Source organism: Geotrypetes seraphini, chromosome 7, assembly GCF_902459505.1.
Source record: "Geotrypetes seraphini chromosome 7, aGeoSer1.1, whole genome shotgun sequence".
In the NCBI taxonomy this organism is placed as follows: domain Eukaryota; kingdom Metazoa; phylum Chordata; class Amphibia; order Gymnophiona; family Dermophiidae; genus Geotrypetes; species Geotrypetes seraphini.
In genome coordinates this window covers 87,640,689-87,660,799 of record NC_047090.1, presented here as the reverse complement: position 1 = coordinate 87,660,799, position 20,111 = coordinate 87,640,689, and the positions used below count along the sequence as shown (strand labels likewise).

Sequence of the window (20,111 nt, the reverse complement as noted above, 5' to 3'; positions counted from 1 at the left end):
GAAAAAACATTTTTTAACCCGAAAGTTAGTATGATCTTCAAAAGTCAAGCTTAGGTCCAAGATGACACCAAGGATTTTGATAGTAGAATTAATTGGGTAATCTAACCCATTTAATCTCAAAGAGGTTTTCATGATCTTGTTATTAGGACTTGCCAAAAAAAATCTTAGTTTTTTTGGAATTCAGTTTTAATTTAAATTGCGTAGTCCATTGTTCTACCTTAGTAAGGACAGATGAGATGAATTGTTTTGTCTCTTGAGTCAGTGAGGTTATGGGAATAATAATTGCAATGTCATCCGCATATATAAACGATTTCAATTTTAAATCGGATAACATATTTCCCAATGATGCCATATAGACATTGAAAAGTGAAGGGGAGCGTGGGGAACCCTGTGGAACTCCGCAGGGATTACACCAAGCCTGAGAGAAAGCTCTTTTACTGTAAACCTGGTAAATACATTTTTTTAAGAAACCCTTAAGCCAATTTAATACCTGTCCAGAAATGCCAATGGAATCAAGGCATCTAAGCAAAATGTAATGAAAAGTGCAGTGCTTCAGAGTCAGTACTGGGGCTGATTCTTTTAACTATATTTGTGAGAGATATTGTTGAAGGGTTGAAAGAAAAGGTTTGTCTTTTTGAAGATGATACAGAGTTTTACCCCAGAGGGTATTGAGATCATGAGATCTCCAAAAATATCTTGCAGTTAAAATGTAATGAGGAAGAGGAGGAGGAAGTAACATCATCAAGAATGATGGCAGCCTAATCTGCGGGCTCCATCTCTACCTGAGATTTTTCCCAGTAATACACTCACATAACTGAGTTGAACGAGACTCAGTGTCTACGATCGTTCTAAAAGTACATGGTGGAAGGTGTTGGGAAAAAAAAAAGACAAAGCGCCAGGTTGACCAGTTGAGAACGCAGCGGATCAACCTCCACATGGAGCGAACCTCTCTGAAAAACCAGCGAGCAGTTCGTCCCCTGTAGGGCCAGGTCAGCAGTGCTATTAGAGCACAGGTCTCAAAGTCCCTCCTTGAGGGCCACAATCCAGTCGGGTTTTCAGGATTTCCCCAATGAATATGCATGAGATCTATGTGCATGCACTGCTTTCAATGCATATTCATTGGGGAAATCCTGAAAACCAATTGGATTGCGGCACTCAAGGAGGGAGAGAAAGTTGAGGTCCTGACCAAGGCTGACATACATGAATGACTATCAAAGGTAAAGCATGAAATCTCTGCCAGGGCCACACAGCTGAGGGAATCCATTCAGGTACTTAAGCATGTCCTCACTTATATGAGTGCGCAAATCAATGTGGTTGAGGCCCAAGTGGATACGTGTGAAGACACTGTGCTGGGGGCACAGCGGTAAGTAGAAGATATCTAAGCAGAAATGCAAGGATTAGTGGACAAAATAGAGAATCTCAAGAACCACACCTGGCAACAACTTCAGGATGCTAGGGATCCCAGAAACTAGTACCTATAAGGAGGCAAGGGAGGTTGTGACAACCTTGCTGATAGCTTTTGGCAGAGGAGTCTCTGGAACCAGGTATAGAGCAGGCCCATCATGAACTGGGGCCTCGCAATGTGGAGAGATTATGTGACATTCTGGTCTGACTTCAGAGTTTTGCTCTGAAGTAATGTGTCATGCGGCGTGCACAAGAAATGGGGATGCTCACTTGGAACAGTTGCAGAATGGAGCTCTCTCAAGATCTAGCAGCAGGTACCCTCTAGAAAAGAAGATTCTTTGGGGGATGTGACAAACACATTAACCAAAGCTAACATCCAGTATCAATGGACATATCTTTTTGGCAAGATGGTGACTGTTACCGATGTCCATAAAAGGGTTACTTCATTGGTGGAGGCACGGACTCTACTGCAAAAGGAGGGTATTGAGGTACCTGCTGGCAGAAGAGGTGGTAGAAACTCCATTTCAACACCACCTATCAGGTTTGGCAGAGAGCTAGCATGACAAGTAAGTCCAGAATCTGATGCCAAAGCTTCAGTTTGCAGTGCTCTGGAAGAAACACACGGTCCTCTGCCATCATGAAGAGGATACCCAGTTACTCTAGAACAGGGGTGGGCAACTCCGGTCCTCGATGGCCAGAATCCAATCGGGTTTTCAGGATTTCCCCAATGAATATGCATGAGATCTATTTGCATATTCATTGGGGAAATCCTGAAAACCCGACTGGATTCAGGCCCTCGAGAACCGGAGTTGCCCACCCCTGCTCTAGAGAGTGGATCAGCTTCAGATGACTCTTCCAGAAGTTGATAATCCATCTCAGGTTCTGCAACAGCTGCTCTACTTGTGCCACTATTTTACGGCCTACTGCTTTAGATGGGGCCTTGATTAGTCAATCATCCAAGTATGGTTATACCTGAATCCCTGCCTTGTGAAGGTGTGCTGCTGCCACTACCATTACCTTGGTAAAGGTACAAGGCACTGTGGCCAACCTGAAAGGTAGAGCTGAGAACTGAAACTGCCTTTCCAATACATGGAATCAGAGAAACTTCTTGTGTTCAGGGAAGATGTAAATATGCAAATAAGCCTCTGTCAAATCCAGTGAGCAAGGAATTTCCCCAGAGAAACCAAGGCAATGACTGAACACACAGTCTCCATCCAGAACCGAGGCAATCATTGACAGATTTCATATCTAGAATTGGTCTGCAGTTGTCTGAGTATTTCTTGGGCACAATGAAATATCTACCCAAGCGTGAGTCTCCATGTATGAAACAGTCTCTAACAGGCACTTTAAATTCCTAACAGGCGATTTACTATCGCTTGAACCTTGGCCACTTTCTGTGGTCTGCCAGCTGGGAAATCCACTAGAAAATTCCAAAGTTACAAGCTCTTGAGTTTGTAACCCTCTTGAATGATATCCAGCAGCCACTGGTCTGAGCAAACCCTATTCCAGACCTCACAAAACTGCGAGTCACCCTCCTATTCGGGGAAACTTAGGTTATAGCCTGGTGTCATTGGTTCTTCTTGGTAGCGGCTACTGAACAAGACAGCACAGTTACTTACCATAACAGTTGTTATTCAGGGACAGCAGGCAGATATTCTCAAAAGTGGGTGACGTCACCGACGGAGCCCCGCAGCGGACAGCCTCGAAAGCAGACTTGCTTGAAGATCTTTGTAAGAGCTTCCGAGTGCTGCACTGCGCATCCGCGAATGCCTTCCCGTCCGAGTTAGGGCATGCGTCTCCTGTGAGGTACCTCAGTTCAGATACCTAGCTAAGAAGCCAACTAGGGGAGGAGGGTGGGTTGTGAGAATATCTGCCTGATGTCCCTGGATAACAACTGTTACGGTAAGTAACTGTGCTTTATCCCAGGACAAGCAGGCAGCATATTCTCAACAGTGGGTGACCTCCAAGCTAAGCATAATGGGAAGGAGGGAGAGTTGGCAAGTTAAGAAAAGAGATTTTGCAAAACAGATAGGCCATTTGGGTCTTTATCTGCTGTCATCTACTATGTTAAAATGACTATCCCTTCTGGAGAAAGTATCCAGACAGTAATGAGAGGTAAATGTATGAACCGAGGACCAAGTGGCAGCCTTGATCTGAGGAAAGCTACAGATGCCGCCATTGCTCGAACTCTGTGGCCCATGACTTGACCCTGCAGAGGGAGACCAGCCTGAGCATAGCAGAAAGAGTTGCAAGCAGCCACACAGTTGGACATGGTTCGCTTCGAGACAGGATGCCCCAACTTATTTGGATCGAAGGAGATGAAAAGTTGTGGGGCTGTTCTGTGAGGTTGAGTGCGTTGCAAGTAGAAAGCCAAGGCACGTTTACAGTCCAAAGTATGGAGCGCCACTTCTCCAGGGTGAGAATGAGGCTTTGGAAAAAGACTGGAAGAACAATAGATTGATTGATGTGAAATTCTGAAACAAATTTAGGTAAGAATTTAGGATGAGTGCTGAGGACCACCTTGTCATGGTGGAAAACTGTGAAAGGTGAACCAGCAACTAAAGCTTGCAGCTCACTGACTCTTCGAGCAGACGTGAGGGCAATGAGAAACACCACTTTTCAAGTGAGATATTTCAGATGAACCAGACATTAGAACTTCTCAAAGAAGTTTGAGCTGTGGACTTTTGTGGGAGATACAAATTTAATTCCCGCAGTGAAACTGTGAGACCTCCATTAAGTCTGATGGCTTAAAAAGTCTATACAGGGTCTGGTCATCTCCTTGGTCTAGGGCTGCCAGACTCCTAGAAATGGAGGCCCGTCTATGACCCTGACTCCTCTCAGCCAACAGAGTCATTTTGGAAAAGCTAAGGCATTAAGCCCAACTCCCCACTGTGTTAAACTTTTTTAAATCAGACGTCTGGCTCCTGCAGACCAACCCTCTGCCGTGGAACCAAGCCTTGCATAGGGGAACCCCCCCTGAGTTGCCACCTGAGAAACTTCAGATGCTGAAGCTTCTTTAAATTTCATATATGGTTCAAACATTAAACTCCCAAAATCAGAGTCAAATCCCTGCACTCGATCTCCCGAGGACCTCTCCCCTCCTGGGTTCAGAGGTGTCTGCTCACATGCATTTCGATGATGCGTCGCCCTCAGTAAGTTCTATAAGGCAGTGGTTCCCAACCCTCTCCTTGAGGACCATCAGGCCAGTTGGGTTTTTGGGATATCCCTAATGAATATGCATGGGACAGATTTGCATGTCTTTCACCTCCATTATATGCAAATCTCTCTCGTGCATATTCATTAGGGCTATCCCAAAAACCCAACTGGCCTGGTGGTCCTCCAGGACAGAGTTGGGAACCATTGCTATAAAGGATTTCTGACCCAACAACAGAGAGATTACGACTCCAATACTTTGGAGGGATCAAAGGGAGCTAAGCCCAGTGCTCCAGCTCCTTCCTCACATGTCCCACGCCACATGGCACACAGATGATCCTCAGCCGTCCATCCATCACAAATCTGACATTGATGTTATCAGGTCTAAGAGGAAACAAACCACAGTAGAAATATGAAAGGTGTTGGTGTGCAGTTTATTCAAGTCATAAAAAGTCTGTGCAGTGGCTCGACACGCACGTGTTTCTGCCAATTTGGCCTGTCTCAGGAGCCTTATTCAATACTGTATATTCAAATTCTTGAAAGATGTTGACTATAGAAAATGATACACTTCATAGAAGTGTTATGAATTCGAATCACGATACCATTAAAGGTCTCTGCACACAAACAAACAATTGTTTGGTGCCTGCCTGTTCAGCTTCTCACTGCAGTTGTATTTTGGAGAAGATATTTCTGCCTCAAACAAGCATACAGTCTTCAGGAGCTTGTCTCTTCAGGTTGCCTTTTAATCAATTTCTCAGAGACTGAAACCCTCAACCATACTGTCTCTGGATGTGTCTTCGGGGGGAGTAGGGGAGGTGGAGAGAATTCAGCTGGCACCCACAAATACCTCCAGGCCAATTAAGGGGCAGCAAGCCAGCCTGCATTCAACCACCTGATGAATCAGAGGCAAGTCAAGCTCCCAGAGAACCAAACCCCAAGATTTCCATGATGTTAGTGTAGACCGGCTAGGCAGGTTCCCAGAAAGAAGAGTTGCATCCCCCTCCCCACCCCAGCTATAGACGTTTGATTACACAGTCTGTATCTTCTCTCAGGAATACTGGGGATCTCTTGGGCATCGGAAAGCCTCGATGAATCAGATAAAAATACCAAAAAACAACAAATCAGATGCAGAGCAGAAGAAAAGACAGCTTAGCAACTCGCCTACAGAAGGAGAAACTGAGCAAGAAGGGCTTTGCCCAGTAACACAAGGAGGTAGAGCTGAGGAAATTGTTTGATGCCTTCTGCAAGTTTCCTGCAAGTATGGGGATAAAATCTATGTTCCAGACTACTGCACCATTTGCAGTGGAACTGTAACATGGAAGAAACTAATTTTTTGGACTGAAGGAGGAGAGAAGGACTTGTATACATAAGGCAACAGCTGTTACTGTTTATGAACTGTACTTTAATCAACTGAGAGAACTGTTAAGTTCAAGTTTTGAATTTATTACATGGTGTGGTCTGGATTTTTGTGCGAGTAAAATGAAGTCTGATATCTAGCTTGCACAGCTCTCCAGCCTTAAGAATGGCTCCCACCAAAAAATTATCTATGTGCTCCATTGCCATCTTCCAGGCGTTTGCCTAGGCATCTTTCTAAAATGAGAAGCTTACATAGACTGCTACCCTGATGTATAATATAGAAAGGCAGTCTTAACATGCATGCAGAAGAAAAATAAATTCTGCAATTCATCTATCTTTTCCTAGAACACAAGCAATAGATCTTTTGGCAGCACATGCAGCAATCTAAAACAAACAAACATGGAGTGTAACTCCCCATTAAACAGGAACATCCATTGGCAGAGTAATCTGACACTATTGAAACAAAATGAAAGTAGTAGGTGTAAAATGTAAAGCTGTGAAAATTAGCCATAGGAAACAAATCCTGATCTCAAAAGTTATCTCCATTAAATGCCAACAAAAAGTTTGCAAGATAGGCACAGCAGAGAGCTTAACAGGCATAGTCAGCTACAATATAAAGGTTGTATTACTAAATGTTTTACAGATGGCAAAAGGATGCTCATGGATGATAAAAATACTAAAAGCTGAATTTGTTATAATTAGGTTAAAAATAATTGACTTGCCCATAGTCTTCATGTTTTCTCTTGGTCTTAGGAGCTCTTCCCTTTCCCAGTTATCCAACCTCTCCTAAACAAAAGACAATTTCATATTTTAGAAATGCATGCTCAATAATATGAAGTTAGTTATACAACCTCTCCTAAACAAAAGACAATTTCATATTTTAGAAATGCATACTCAATAATATGAAGCTTGGAGGAATACAGAATCAGATTTCTTATTCCTTAGAATGGAGCCAAAGCCATGGTACTGCAAACTATGCAAACTATCACAAACTGAAAGCCATAATCATTCCTAGAAACTTCAATTATGGTCATGCTGAGCTTGCTACCTGGGGAGACGGAGAGAAATAGGATGTTGTGTGTATCAGCTTTTTATCCACCCTTCTCTTTGGAAATAATGACTCCAGATGTTCCTTGTTCTCCCCCAAATCACACACAGCTCTTCACTTCTCCCTGGATCTGTCTTAGTTCATAGAGAACTGCAGGCTGTAGCTACTCCAACCCCACCCAGAGCCTTCTAGAATCTCTCAACAATAGATACAAACTGTTAGAGTACAGGTAAAACCCTCAGTTTGCCCAGGTATTGCCATAACCCTTTCGCAACAATGCTGATCAACATTAAAGGAAAAATGAAAAATTGCATCAAAGGCAGATGCTCAACATGGTGTACTTGGATCTTTAAGAATAATCCAAAATTGGCTAATACGCCTAATCCCTGGGGAAGAAAAAGTCTGAGGAAATGAGGCAAAACTGCAAATAAATGAAATAAATAAATAAATAATGGACATCAGTATGAGCCCTTCATAACTAGATGAACGTAGATCTCTGGCTCAGGCAATATCTCAAAAGGTGACCAGCACCAGACCGAAGTCTAAATGAGAATAGCCTCATACATCATGTAATCCATATATACCAAAGACATGTATGTGCAAAATTTCACACCCTCTCAAAACCAAAAAGACTTTTTAACACCAGGGAGAAGGGGTTAAAAGGACATAACATATACACTATGCCTGTGAGCACACCATGTAACCTTTACTAAAACATGCAACCATACATATAATAAATACTATAAATGTGCATATAAAATGTAATGTATAATATATAATAGTGTCTGTGTGTGAATGTGCAAATGAGCAAAATAAATAAATAAATACCTAATAAATAATTGAAGAAAAAATATATATACAAAGTGCAATGTGCTTCATGAAATACAAAATTTGTGGCAAGAATGAGGCCTAAAGTGCAATTGCAATTGTAGCCCCAGCGCGATCAGCCTTTTAGTAACTCGAGCAGCCGTCCTTACGCGCCATTCTCGGAGCAGAGCGGCCGGCGGAGAGACAGACTTAGGCATATGTTACGGATATTTGTGATTGGGCTCTATCAGAGCCTCTTGTGTGTCTGTATATGTGTGAATGTTTAGTATTTATTTTGTATTATTTCAGCTTGGTGCATATGTGTGTGTGTTTGGGGAAGCACCTTGCACTTTGTATATTTATTTTTTCTTCAATTATTTATTAGGTATTTATTTATTTATTTTGCTCATTTGCACATTCACACACAGACACTATTATATATTATACATTACATTTTATATGCACATTTATAGTATTTATTATATGTATGGCTGTATGTTTTAGTAAAGGTTACATGGTGTGCTCACAGGCATAGTGTATATGTTATGTCCTTTTAACCCCTTCTCCCTGGTGTTAAAAAAGTCTTTTTGGTTTTGAGAGGGTGTGAAATTTTGCACATACATGTCTTTGGTATATATGGACTACATGATGTATGAGGCTATTCTCATTTAGACTTCGGTCTGGTGCTGGTCACCTTTTGAGATATTGCCCGAGCCAGAGGTCTACGTTCATCTAGTTATGAAGGGCTCATACTGATGCCCATTATTTATTTATTTATATATTTATTCATTTATTTGCAGTTTTGCCTCATTTCCTCAGACTTTTTCTTCCCCAGGAATTAGGCGTATTAGCCAATTTTGGATTATTCTTATAGATTTTGTGGATATTATTGGCTATTATCCATTCAGGGTTTTTACTTGTACTTGGATCTTAACAAAGCTTTTCATACAACCCTGCATAGGAAGTTCATAACTAAATGAAGTGGTCCAGAGACATAATTTCAAGTCAAAAAATAGATTTCCTTGTTGATGCAGGGAACATAAATAGTATGAATAGTAGCATGAAAATAGCATGAGTAGTAGCAGATACTGTACGCTTCAGGATTGGTCCTGAGGGTAGTTCTGTTTAATATCTGTGATACAGAGGAGGGCAGAATTGTGGGGAAGAAATTTTTCCATATATAAAAATACTTTGTTTCATAAATTTAAATACACTAGTGATAATGAATAAATGTCCATCTACTACTTTGCAAGATGGAAAATTCCACATTATCTTTAGGGAGTCATGTAAGTACACATATATTCTTTTCACTGATTTGCAAGCAAGATATTCAAAACCAAATATCAAGTTCAAAATTCACTTCACCAGCTAGGTCTAGTCAAATCAAAACCTAAACCAAGGGTCCCCAAAGTCCCTTTTTATTCATTTTCAGTAAACATATCACAAGATTACATTTGTTGCAGAAACATGGAAGATATTGATTTAACCACAGTAGCTCGTTGAAAACTTTCCATTACTGATTGCTCTAAAATCTCAGATAAATTATTCAAATCCAATTTCTGATTAACAAGATCAATGGAAGATTGCATTGGAAAATCACCATCTTGGATATTTCTCTTGGGCATTTTAAATAGAATACTCTATTCATAGGGGGAACCATATCTGAGGAAAAATGCAAAACTTCCAAGAAGTATTTTTTTAATCATATCTTTTGGCAAAATCCCAGGATCCATAGGAAAATTCAGAAATCGAAAATTTAATCTTCTGTTGAAAGTTTCAATCTGCTCTAAATTTCTTCTTCTTGAAACATTATCTTTTATAACAGTAGATCTGAATTCTTATAAAGAAAAAATATCTAATTAAAACTGTCAAGACTTAGTGAAAGACTTGTTTTAACTCCTGAACAGATTTAGAAATAGTATCCATTGTAGAAATCAAAGTTGTTACCTCCATAGATGATTTTTGAACCACCAATGTCAAATCCATAAATGCCTTCCAAAATGTTTCAAGTGTAATCACCGTGCTAGACCCAGAGCTTCCAGTCCAAGAACCACTTCGATGTTCATAGCATCGTTCCAGCGGGAAGCCACCCTCACTCAGAATTTCTAGCAATTGCATTCCAACCGAACCAACTTGTTCTATTGGCGAACCCACCTCTGACACAGGACACGGCGGATGAGTCAATTCCAGGGGAGAAAGAGTAACATCAGACCAAAAAACTCAGTGACCCCTTCCACATGTGCTTTAGCAGGTCTCTCACCTCCGGTCAAAGACACTGGATTCCCACTGAGATATTTCTCAATGCTTTGCTGCAGCAGCGAGGAAGTGTAGTCCAGTGAGGCGGTAACCCACACAGTTCCTTTTCCTTTTCGTATGTGGCATTATAAATTTGTGGCAAAAACAGAAGAATTTCAGCTCAACACAAAATAAATACAAAGCTCACCAGATACGTGCCGCCATCTGGGCTACTCCCCAAACCCCTCCAACATCAAGCACTTTTGCACAATTAATAATCTCCCACTATTGCTCAAATGCAGCAACCAGACAAACGTTCCTACTGTAATCAAATGGAGATTTCAGATGGCCATGCAGCAGCAACAAAGATAAAGACTAAGAGAAACTGCAACCCCATGGAATTAAAATTGTGGATGTGGTGTAACAGCAAGGGAAAAATATACAGTATAAAGTGAAACTGCCTACCTATAACAGGTGTTCCGAGGAAAAAAGGACAAATATTCTCATAGCTGGGAACAGAGCTAACTAGCTCTTAAAAAAGAAACTGCTAGCAGTACCATACCACACATGCACCGGTGCCTTCCAGCCCAATGAATGTAGAATATAGCTCCAAGGGGAGGTGGGATGGTATTCTTATGTTTATTATTTGATAAACCACTTTTTCCAACACATATGCCAAAGTGGTGAAGATAAAAATATAATAAAAACGGAAAGATACTCCAATGGTTAATAGGAAAGAAATTCAGTCGCATCAGAACGAGGAAAAAAAAACCAAAAACTGTTAAAACAGTTAAAAATAAATCAAACTAAAAACTTCTGTCTCCCCAGAAACCTCCATGAACTCAAAAGGGGGGCAGGGCAGGGCAAAAATGTTTCATGGCGGAACAAGATTTAAGATAAAAGTCTTAAGCAAGGATTTGAACTTAAAATGATTTGCTTCCAAATGGATATATGATGGTGAATCACTCTAGGCTTTTGATACTAAGAAATAGAAAGCCGATATCCATGTAGTTTCGTAGTGGGCTATACAAGGGGCGGGGAGAACCAAGCAGTTGGCATCAATAGACCTGAACTGTCATGAAGGAGTGTAAGGAATAACTAGTCAAGAGATAATGAGGAAGACCAAAATAAGCACAGTTATTTACCGTAACAGGTGCTATCCAGGGACAGCAGGCAGATATTCTCACATGTGGGTGACATCATCCACAGAGCCCCGGTATGGAAGGTCCCAAGTGCATCACCACTTTAAGAACTTTAGAAAGTTTGCAACCAACTGCACTGCCTTCCCACCCGACTTAGGCACCCAGCTCCTCAGTTCAGATAGCTAGCTAAGAAGCTAACCAGGGGAGATGGGTGGGTTGTGAGAATATCTGTCTGCTGTCCATGTATAACAACTGTTACAGTAAGTAACTGTGCTTTATCCCAGGACAAGCAGGCATCATATTCTCACATGTGGGTGTCCTCCAAGCTAACTAGAATGGGATGGAGGGACTGTTAGCCTTTCTTTAGGAAAATTAATTTTTTAGGAAAATGAATTCTGTAATACTGTTTGGCCGAAGTACTCATCCCGTCTGGAAAAAGATTCTAGACATTAATGTGAGGTGAATGTATGAACCGAGGACCAAGTGGCAGCCTTGCAGATTTTCTCTATAGGAGTGCAACGGAGAAGAGCTACTGAAGCTGCCATAGCTCTAACTTTATGGGCTGTGACTCGACTCTCCAGTTGCAGCCCAGACTGAGTGTAACAGAACAAGATGCATGCAAGCCAGCCAATTGGATATCATTCTCTTGGAAACAGAGTGCCCCAGTTTGTTAGGATCAAAGGAGATGAAAAGCCGGGGAGACGATCTGTGTGATTTAGTCCTTTGCAAATAGTAAGCCAATGCTTGTTTGCAATCCAAGGTATGAAGAGCTGTCGCTCCAGGATGAGAGTGAGGCTTTGGAAAAAATACTGGAAGCACAATCGACTGATTGACATGAAATTCAGTGACAACCTTTGGTAAGAACTTCGGATAAGTGCAAACACAATCTTGTCATAATGGAACACTGTGAATGGTGGATCCATCACCAACGCGTGAAGTTCGCTCACTCTTCTGGCAGAAGTAAGAGAAATGAGGAAGATGACTTTCCTAGTATGGTATTTAAGATGAGCCGTAGACATTGGTTCAAATGGAGGCTTCATCAACTTGGCAAGAATCACATTGAGGTCCCATACCACTGGAGGTGGTTTGACATTGAAAAGTCCTTTCATGAACTTGAAAATGAGAGGATGGGCCATGAAAGGTTTGCCATCCACTGACTGATGAAAGGCTGTGATTGCGCTGAGATGAACTCTAATAGATGTAGACTTGAGTCCAGAATCAGACAAATGGAGAAGATAATCCAAAATTCAGGAAACCGAGATAGATTTTGGTTGTTCTTCATGAAGACGACACCATGAAGAAAACATTGTTCACTTTTGATAACACTGTCGAGTGGATGGTTTTCTGGAAGCTTCTAAAATTAGACAAACAGGCTGAAAGATGTAGAGATCAGCAGAACTCAGCCCAAGAGGTACCAAGCTGTCAAGTGTAGAGGCTGAAGGTTGGGATGTAGAAGAGAACCTTGACTCTGCGTGAGTAGAGATGGAAAAGTTTGTAGAAAGATTGGTTCCTTGGTACTGAGTTGAAGTAGAAGGGAAAACCAGGGTTGTCTGGGCCACCGAAGAGCTATTAGAATCATGGTAGCAAACTCCTGCTTGAGCTTGACAAGTATCCTGAGAACAAGAGGAAAAGAGGAAACAAGAGAACAAGAGGAAAAGGTGGAAATGCAAACAGGATCTTGTTCGTCCAATCCAGGAGAAAAGCATCCACTTCTAGGCAATGAGGTGAGAAGAGCCAGGAACAGAAGCAAGGTAACTTGTGATTGTGGGGAAATGCAAAGAGATCTACTTGAAGTATCCCCCACTGAGAAAAAATGGAATGAAGAGTGGCTCAATTCAGAGTCCATTCATGTGGTTGAAGAATGCGACTGAGATTGTCTGTCAGATAATTAATTCTTTTCTCCCTGAATGTAAATGGCCTTGAGAAAGATGTTGCGAGGAATTGACCAATTCCAAATCTTTTGAGCCTCTTCTTTTTTTTTTAATTTTTTTTAAACTTCTTTATTCATTTTTACATCAATCAACAAGTGTACAATTTTATACAATATATTATACAAAATCACTTGTACATTCTTAACCATAAATCTTACAAATTTATAGAATATCCCACTCCCCCTCCCCTCCCAGTTCCATAATTCAATCATTACCATATTATATTTTTTTCCATTATATATTCATTCCTTCTTGTAAAGGTGTCTAATCATTTGAATATGTCATTAATGGCCCCCATATCTTTTTAAAATTATTATAATTCCCATTCTGTAATGCAAGAGCTTTCTCCATTCTATATATATAACACACTGTATTCCACCAAAACATAAAATTCAGACTTGTACAATCTTTCCAGTTCCTAGTTATGTGCTGAATGGCAACTCCTGTTAATATTAATAATAATTTATTATTGGGACACTGAAATTTGACTTTTATATCTCATTGAAGTACCAAATAAAATTGTATCATAGGACAGGGCAACATGATTTTCTAATAGCAAATTAATTTGGGGCCAGATTGATTTCCAAAATGCATTAATACAAGGACAGAAATAAATTAAATGATCTAAAAAGTCCCTGTTTCTTGATTACAATGCCAACATCTATTAGACCTAGAATTATCTACTTTCTGTAAACGAACTGGGGTTCAAAACACTCTATGCAACAAAAACAACCATGTTTGTCTCATAGATGCCGACATTGTCGATTTTATTCTCCAAGACCAAATTCGTGGCCATTGAAATGCAGAAATTTGGTGCTTAATCTCAATGCTCCAAATATCCCTCAACCCAGTTTTCTTTTTTTTATTCAAATATTCACTTAGCAATTTATACCACTGTGCGGCTTGGTGACCTAAGAAATCCGCCTGAAAGCAAAGGAATTCCAAACTATATTGATTATTAAGATTCTTCTATTCAGGGAACCCCTCCTGAATAGCCTGCTTCAATTGCAACCATTTAAAATTTTTATTTTTATTTAGACCAAATTTGTGTTGCAATTGTGAAAAACTAAGCAGCGATCCATTTAAAATAACATCATTTAAAGTACGAATACCTCCAATAATCCATTGCTTCCAAACGATTTGAGATCCACCAATTTTGATCTTGGAGTTTACCCAATTGGATTGGAATTGGATTTAGCTATTGGAATAGGTGACAAGTTACTAACATACCGTAATGTTTTCCATGTATCAACAAATATTTTATTTTCTCTATATCTTCTAGGTATTTTTATACTAAGCAAATGAACCAAATGTAAAGGAAACAGGAGTCGCCATTCCAAGTATAACCAATCTGGGACATTCTCCATGAGCTCCGGGAGGATCCAATACATACCCTGACGTAAAATATAGGCTTGATGATACCTATAAAAATTTGGAAAATTTACCCCTCCCTCCATAATTGATCTTTGTAAAGATACTAAAGCAATTCTTGGCCTTTTACCCAACCAAACAAATTTCGTAAGAATACCATTTAACTTTTTATAGAATGACCCCTGAAAAAAAACTGGTATCATATTCATTTGATAACAAACAACAGGCAGTATCATCATTTTAATAGTTTGAACTCTCCCCCACCATGATAAATGCAATGGATTCCATTTTTCACACATACCTGTAACTTTTTTTAGTAAAAGTTTTTCATTTTCCTTTACTGTATCCTCAACATTATTCTTTATAAGGATACCTAAATACTTTAGACCCTCGTCTTTCCATACAAAAGTAAATGAATCAAATAATCCTTTGACACAATGAAAATTGAGCGGTAGAACTTCAGACTTACTCCAATTAATCTTATATCCTGAAAATTTTCCAAATCTCTCTATCAATTCAAGTAGGCATGGTATGGTGGTCACTGGATTCCTCAAATAAAGTAAAATATCATCTGCATAAGCAGAAAGTTTATATTCCCAATTTGAATAAGGAATACCCTGTATCCCCTTTGCTTGATTAATAGCAATTAACAGGGGCTCCAAAACAACATCAAAGAGCAATGGAGATAAGTGACAACCCTGTCTAACCCCCCTTCACAAGTCGAATCTATCTGATAAACTACTGTTAATGTATAATCTTGCACCAGGAGAGCTATACAGCGTCTGAATCATTTGAATGAACCCAGATCCCACCCCAAACCAGTCCAATGCTTGATACATAAAATTCCATTCTACCCTGTCAAAGGCCTTTTCTGCATCTAGAGAGACCATAAAAGTCGGATCATTTACTGTTTTGGTTAAATTTAAAGTATGAAACGCCAATCTAGTGTTATGTGAAGAATGCCTCCTTGCAACAAATCCTGTTTGGTGAGTATCTATAATATATGGGAGAGCTCTTGCCAATCTTAAAGCCAATATTTTAGCAAGAATTTTCCCATCTACATTTATTAATGAAATAGGCCTGTAATTTGATACCAAAGTAGGATTATTGGTAAAACAATAATCTATGAATCTGCCATAGTACCTGTAATACAACCTTTAGTCAGTTGATACTTATACAAATTTAACAGATAAGGTAAAAGATTAATTTGAAATGATTTATAAAATTCCACCGTAAAACCATCACCACCTGGAGCGGATCCAACTCTAAGAGATTTCAATGCTTCTTCTAATTCTTTTAGAGATATAGGTTCTTCTAAACTTCCTTTTATATGTTCAGGAAATTTTGGACCAATAAGTAAATTTAAAAAATTTAAACCATCTTGTTCTTTATTTCTATAAGTTTCTGAAGAATATAGATCTTTATAGAAAGCAAGAAATTGTTGTAAAATATGCTCATTTTTAGTGTATGAATCCCCCTTATTATCCTTTATTACAACGATTTTTGTCCTCCTTTTTTTTGCCTTAAGATAATTTGCTAATAATTTCCCAGCCTTATTTGAATTTCCATAATACTGAGCTTGCTGATAAAACAAATCCTCTCTAACAAGCTTTGAAGATAACTCATTATATTTGGCTTTAGCTTTTAATAAAATTTGTAATGTCTTTTGCTCCCACCTATTAATTAACTTTTTTTCTAAAATTGTAATTTCTTTTTCTAAATCATAAAATTGTTTCTTAGCTTGTTTTCTAACATAGGCTGAATATGAAATAATATATCCTCTCATGGTTGCTTTAAAAGCATCCCATACCATCTCAAAATTAATATCTCCAGAATCATTAATTTGAAAAAACTCAATAATTTTTGATTTAAACTCATCAATAAATTTTAGATCTGCAATCAAAGCATTATCAAATCTCCAAATCGGCTTTGCATCCACTTGCTCATCCAATTGTAGTTCAATCCATACACCACCATGATCAGATAAAATTATCGGATCTATGATGGCTTTATTCACTTTCTGAGCTATTTTATTTGAAACAAATATATAATCAATCCTTGAAAAAGAAATATGCACTTGAGAACAAAAAGAAAATTCCCGATCATTAAAATGAAGAATACGCCATATATCTGTTAAATCACAAGATTGAACCAAATTATTTAAACCTAATGATTTTAAAATTTTACTTGGACTCTTATCCATTATAGGATCCATTACAGCATTGAAATCTCCAGCCACCACTAGATTAGAAGCAGCCAGTGGTAATAATAATTTTTGCATATTTTTGAAAAATTCCATTTGGTTAGTATGTGGAGCATACAAATTAAACAAATAAAGGGTATTATTTTCCATGCTCATTTTGACATGTACCCACCTTCCCAAGGGATCTGCAGCAACCATTTGAAAATTTGCTAGGAAGACAAAGGAAGACTGTGAAAAATTGCAAAGGGACTTGGACAAATTGGGAGAATGGGCAGAGAGATGGCAGATGAAGTTCAATGTTGAGAAATGTAAAGTATTGCATGTGGGAATCAGAAACCCGAGGCACAGCTATACGATGGGAGGGATGTTATTGAATGAGAGTACCCAAGAAAGGGACTTGGGGGTAATGGTGGACATGACAATGAAGCCGACGGCACAGTGCGCAGCGGCCGCCAAGAGAGCGAATAAAATGCTGGGGATAATCAAGAAGTGTATTACAACAAGAACGAAAGAAGTTATCCTGCCGCTGTACCGGGCAATGGTGCGTCCACATCTTGAGTACTGTGTCCAGTATTGGTCACCATACCTTAAGAAGGATATGGTGTTACTCGAGAGAGTTCAGAGGAGAGCGACACGACTGATTAAGGGGATGGAAAACCTTTCATACGCTGAGAGATTGGAGAAACTGGGTCTCTTTTCCCTGGAGAAGAGAAGACTTAGAGGGGATATGATAGAGACTTACAAGATCATGAAGGGCATAGAAAGAGTAGAGAGGGACAGATTCTTCAAACTTTCAGAACATAAAAAAACAAGAGGGCATTCGGAAAAGTTGAAAGGGGACAGATTCAAAACAAATGCTAGGAAGTTCTTCTTTACCCAACGTGTGGTGGACACCTGGAATGCGCTTCCAGAGGACGTTATAGGGCAGCGAACGGTACTGGGGTTTAAGAAAGGATTGGACAATTTCCTGCTGGAAAAGGGGATAGAGGGGTATAGATAAAAGATTACTGCACAGGTCCTGGACCTGATGGGCCGCCGCGTGAGCGGACTGCTGGGCGCGATGGACCTTAGGTCTGACCCAGCGGAGGCATTTCTTATGTTCTTATTAATATTGCCACACCCGCCTTTTTCCCATTCGCTGGAGCAAAAAAACATTTTGAAATCCACCCTCCTTCCAGCTTCCTAGATTCATTAATTGATAAGTGTGTCTCTTGGATGAAATATATATCCGAGTTCTGTTTCTTAAGGAAAACTAACATTTTCCTTTTCTTAATCACATGATTGAGGCCATTTACATTCAACGAAAAAAACTTAATCATCATTCAAATATATACCAATTCTAATAATAACATATTTTATAATTATTGTCAAATGATCAGACACCCATGCATTCATAACCTCCAATAGTAGATCTTTTAAATTCTCATTTCCTTTCTTTCCCAAATGTACTCTGAAAAAAATATTCAATAATCCCCTAATCCCTATCCCACCCACTCCCTCCCTCCAAATATTCAACTGCCCATCTTCTTTCTTTTCCAAATTCATCATTAAATAAATTATTAATACTCCCCCCATCCCTATCCCTCCCAAACCCTCCCTCCACATGGATAAACTTGTAACGCACATAGGAAATGTAACCCCACACTCCCCCCAGGCAACCTTTAAAAATAGTTTAACTCATATATTATTAAAAATATATTCAATCCAAATATTATCATACCTATCACTCAATTCATATATTAAAATTAAATAATCATCTGAAGAAAAATTCATTTACCTATAAAAACATTCAAATTAAATTTCATATCTCAATTTTATCCCTATATTTTAATACTTGTCCCACAATATTTTATTATTAGTTAAATTAATGATCCCCACTCATACCCAGAAATCTTTAAAAGACATAACTTATTACTTAAAATATTTAAATTCATATCAAATTCATTTAATTCCATATATATCTATTTCCCTTTAAGAATATCTGTTCATTTATATCATATCTATTACTTATTAAAATATCTTATTATGTCATCCTTTGCCAATATACCCTGATATTTTATTTAACTAAAATATATTAGCAGGATCAAAAATAAATTTTTTAATACAATCAATCTGCTTCACTTCTTCTTTATTCTGTCTTCTTTCTTGACCAGCTTCACATAGACATAGGTTCTGCATTTGTAAGGAAATTTTTAAATTTTTCCGGGTCATCAAAATAAAGTGATTTGTTTCCAGAAGAAATTCTCATTCTTGCCGGGTAGTATAACCCGTACTTGTAACCTTTTTCCTTAAGCTGAGCTCTTAATTGAAGAAACTGCTGCCTTACAGCTATAGTGCCTTTTTCAAAGTCTGGCAAAAATATAATCTTAGAGCCCTTATAGTTTAAATTCCTGTCTGCTTTTGCCAAACTCAGTATTTCCATTGCTTGGCTGAACCTTAATAACTTAAAGATCAGAGGTCTAGGCTTTGAATTTCCAGCTGACCGTTGAAAAGGAATCCTGTGGGCACGTTCGATTTCTAATGGGAACTTTGTATTTAATTGAAGTAGTTTTGGAAGTAAATTTTCCAAAAATTGTATCGGATTTTCCCCTTCCAAATTTTCTCCCAATCCAATAATTTTAATATTCTTCCTCCTACCACGATTTTCATAGTCCACCAGCTTCTTCTGCAGTTCTCTGATAAGTTTATTGTCTTCCTTTGTTTGTGCTGCAGCCATTTCTACCTGCTCCACTCTGGATTCTAAAACGGTCATTTTCTGATTCACTGCCTCCAACTGTCTATTTATGTTTAAAACCTCTTCTTGTACTTCATGGATGCTTTCCGCGTTTTTTTGAATTTGTTGTGAAATTTTTTTCAGTTCAGCCATTATTTCCTTCCTCCCACTTTCCTATTCATCCGGAAGCGGGGCTTTAGATATGGCAACCATATCCTGTTTGAGGCGCTTTGCCGTGCCAGCATTCGCGAAAGCTGAATCGATCTTTCCCTGTCTTGTGCTCGCCATTCTTATATACTTCCCGATTCAAGAGAAACTTGAAATTTCTTCAAAATAAGGTATATTATTTTATATACTGCTGCCTGGGGAACGGAGCGACAAGATCACACGTCCATGTATCGCGCGCGCCAAGCCACGCCCCCCTGAGCCTCTTCTTGACAAAGAAGAGACCCTGTTCCGCCTTGTTTGTTTATATAGTACATAGCTACTTGAGTGTCCATCCGGACAAGAAGGACTTGATCTTGTAGGAGATGCTGAAAAGCTTTGAGAGCATTGAAAATCGCTGAGTTCCAATAGATTTATATAATGGCGTAGGTCTCTCTAGGTCCATAGACCTTGAGTGCGTAAGCCATCCAGATGAGCTCCCCAAGCATAGGTTGATGAGTCTGTCATAAGAAACTTCTGATAGGGAGGCATTTGGAAAAGCAAACCTCTGGAAAGATTGGTAGTTTGCATCCACCACTGAAGT

The 20,111-nt window shown here is 39.2% G+C and overlaps 1 protein-coding gene across 3 annotated transcripts in view; it reads right to left on the bottom strand.

Annotated features, from left to right (window-relative positions):
• The window catches only part of BAZ1A (bromodomain adjacent to zinc finger domain 1A), a 510,052-nt gene that overhangs the window by 387,362 nt on the left and 102,579 nt on the right, over positions 1-20,111 (bottom strand). For all 3 annotated transcript variants that reach the window (XM_033951344.1, XM_033951343.1, XM_033951345.1), the window contains exon 8: positions 6,636-6,699. In XM_033951344.1, coding sequence (XP_033807235.1) covers positions 6,636-6,699 — 64 coding nt within the window. The remainder of the gene's footprint in view (positions 1-6,635; positions 6,700-20,111) is intronic.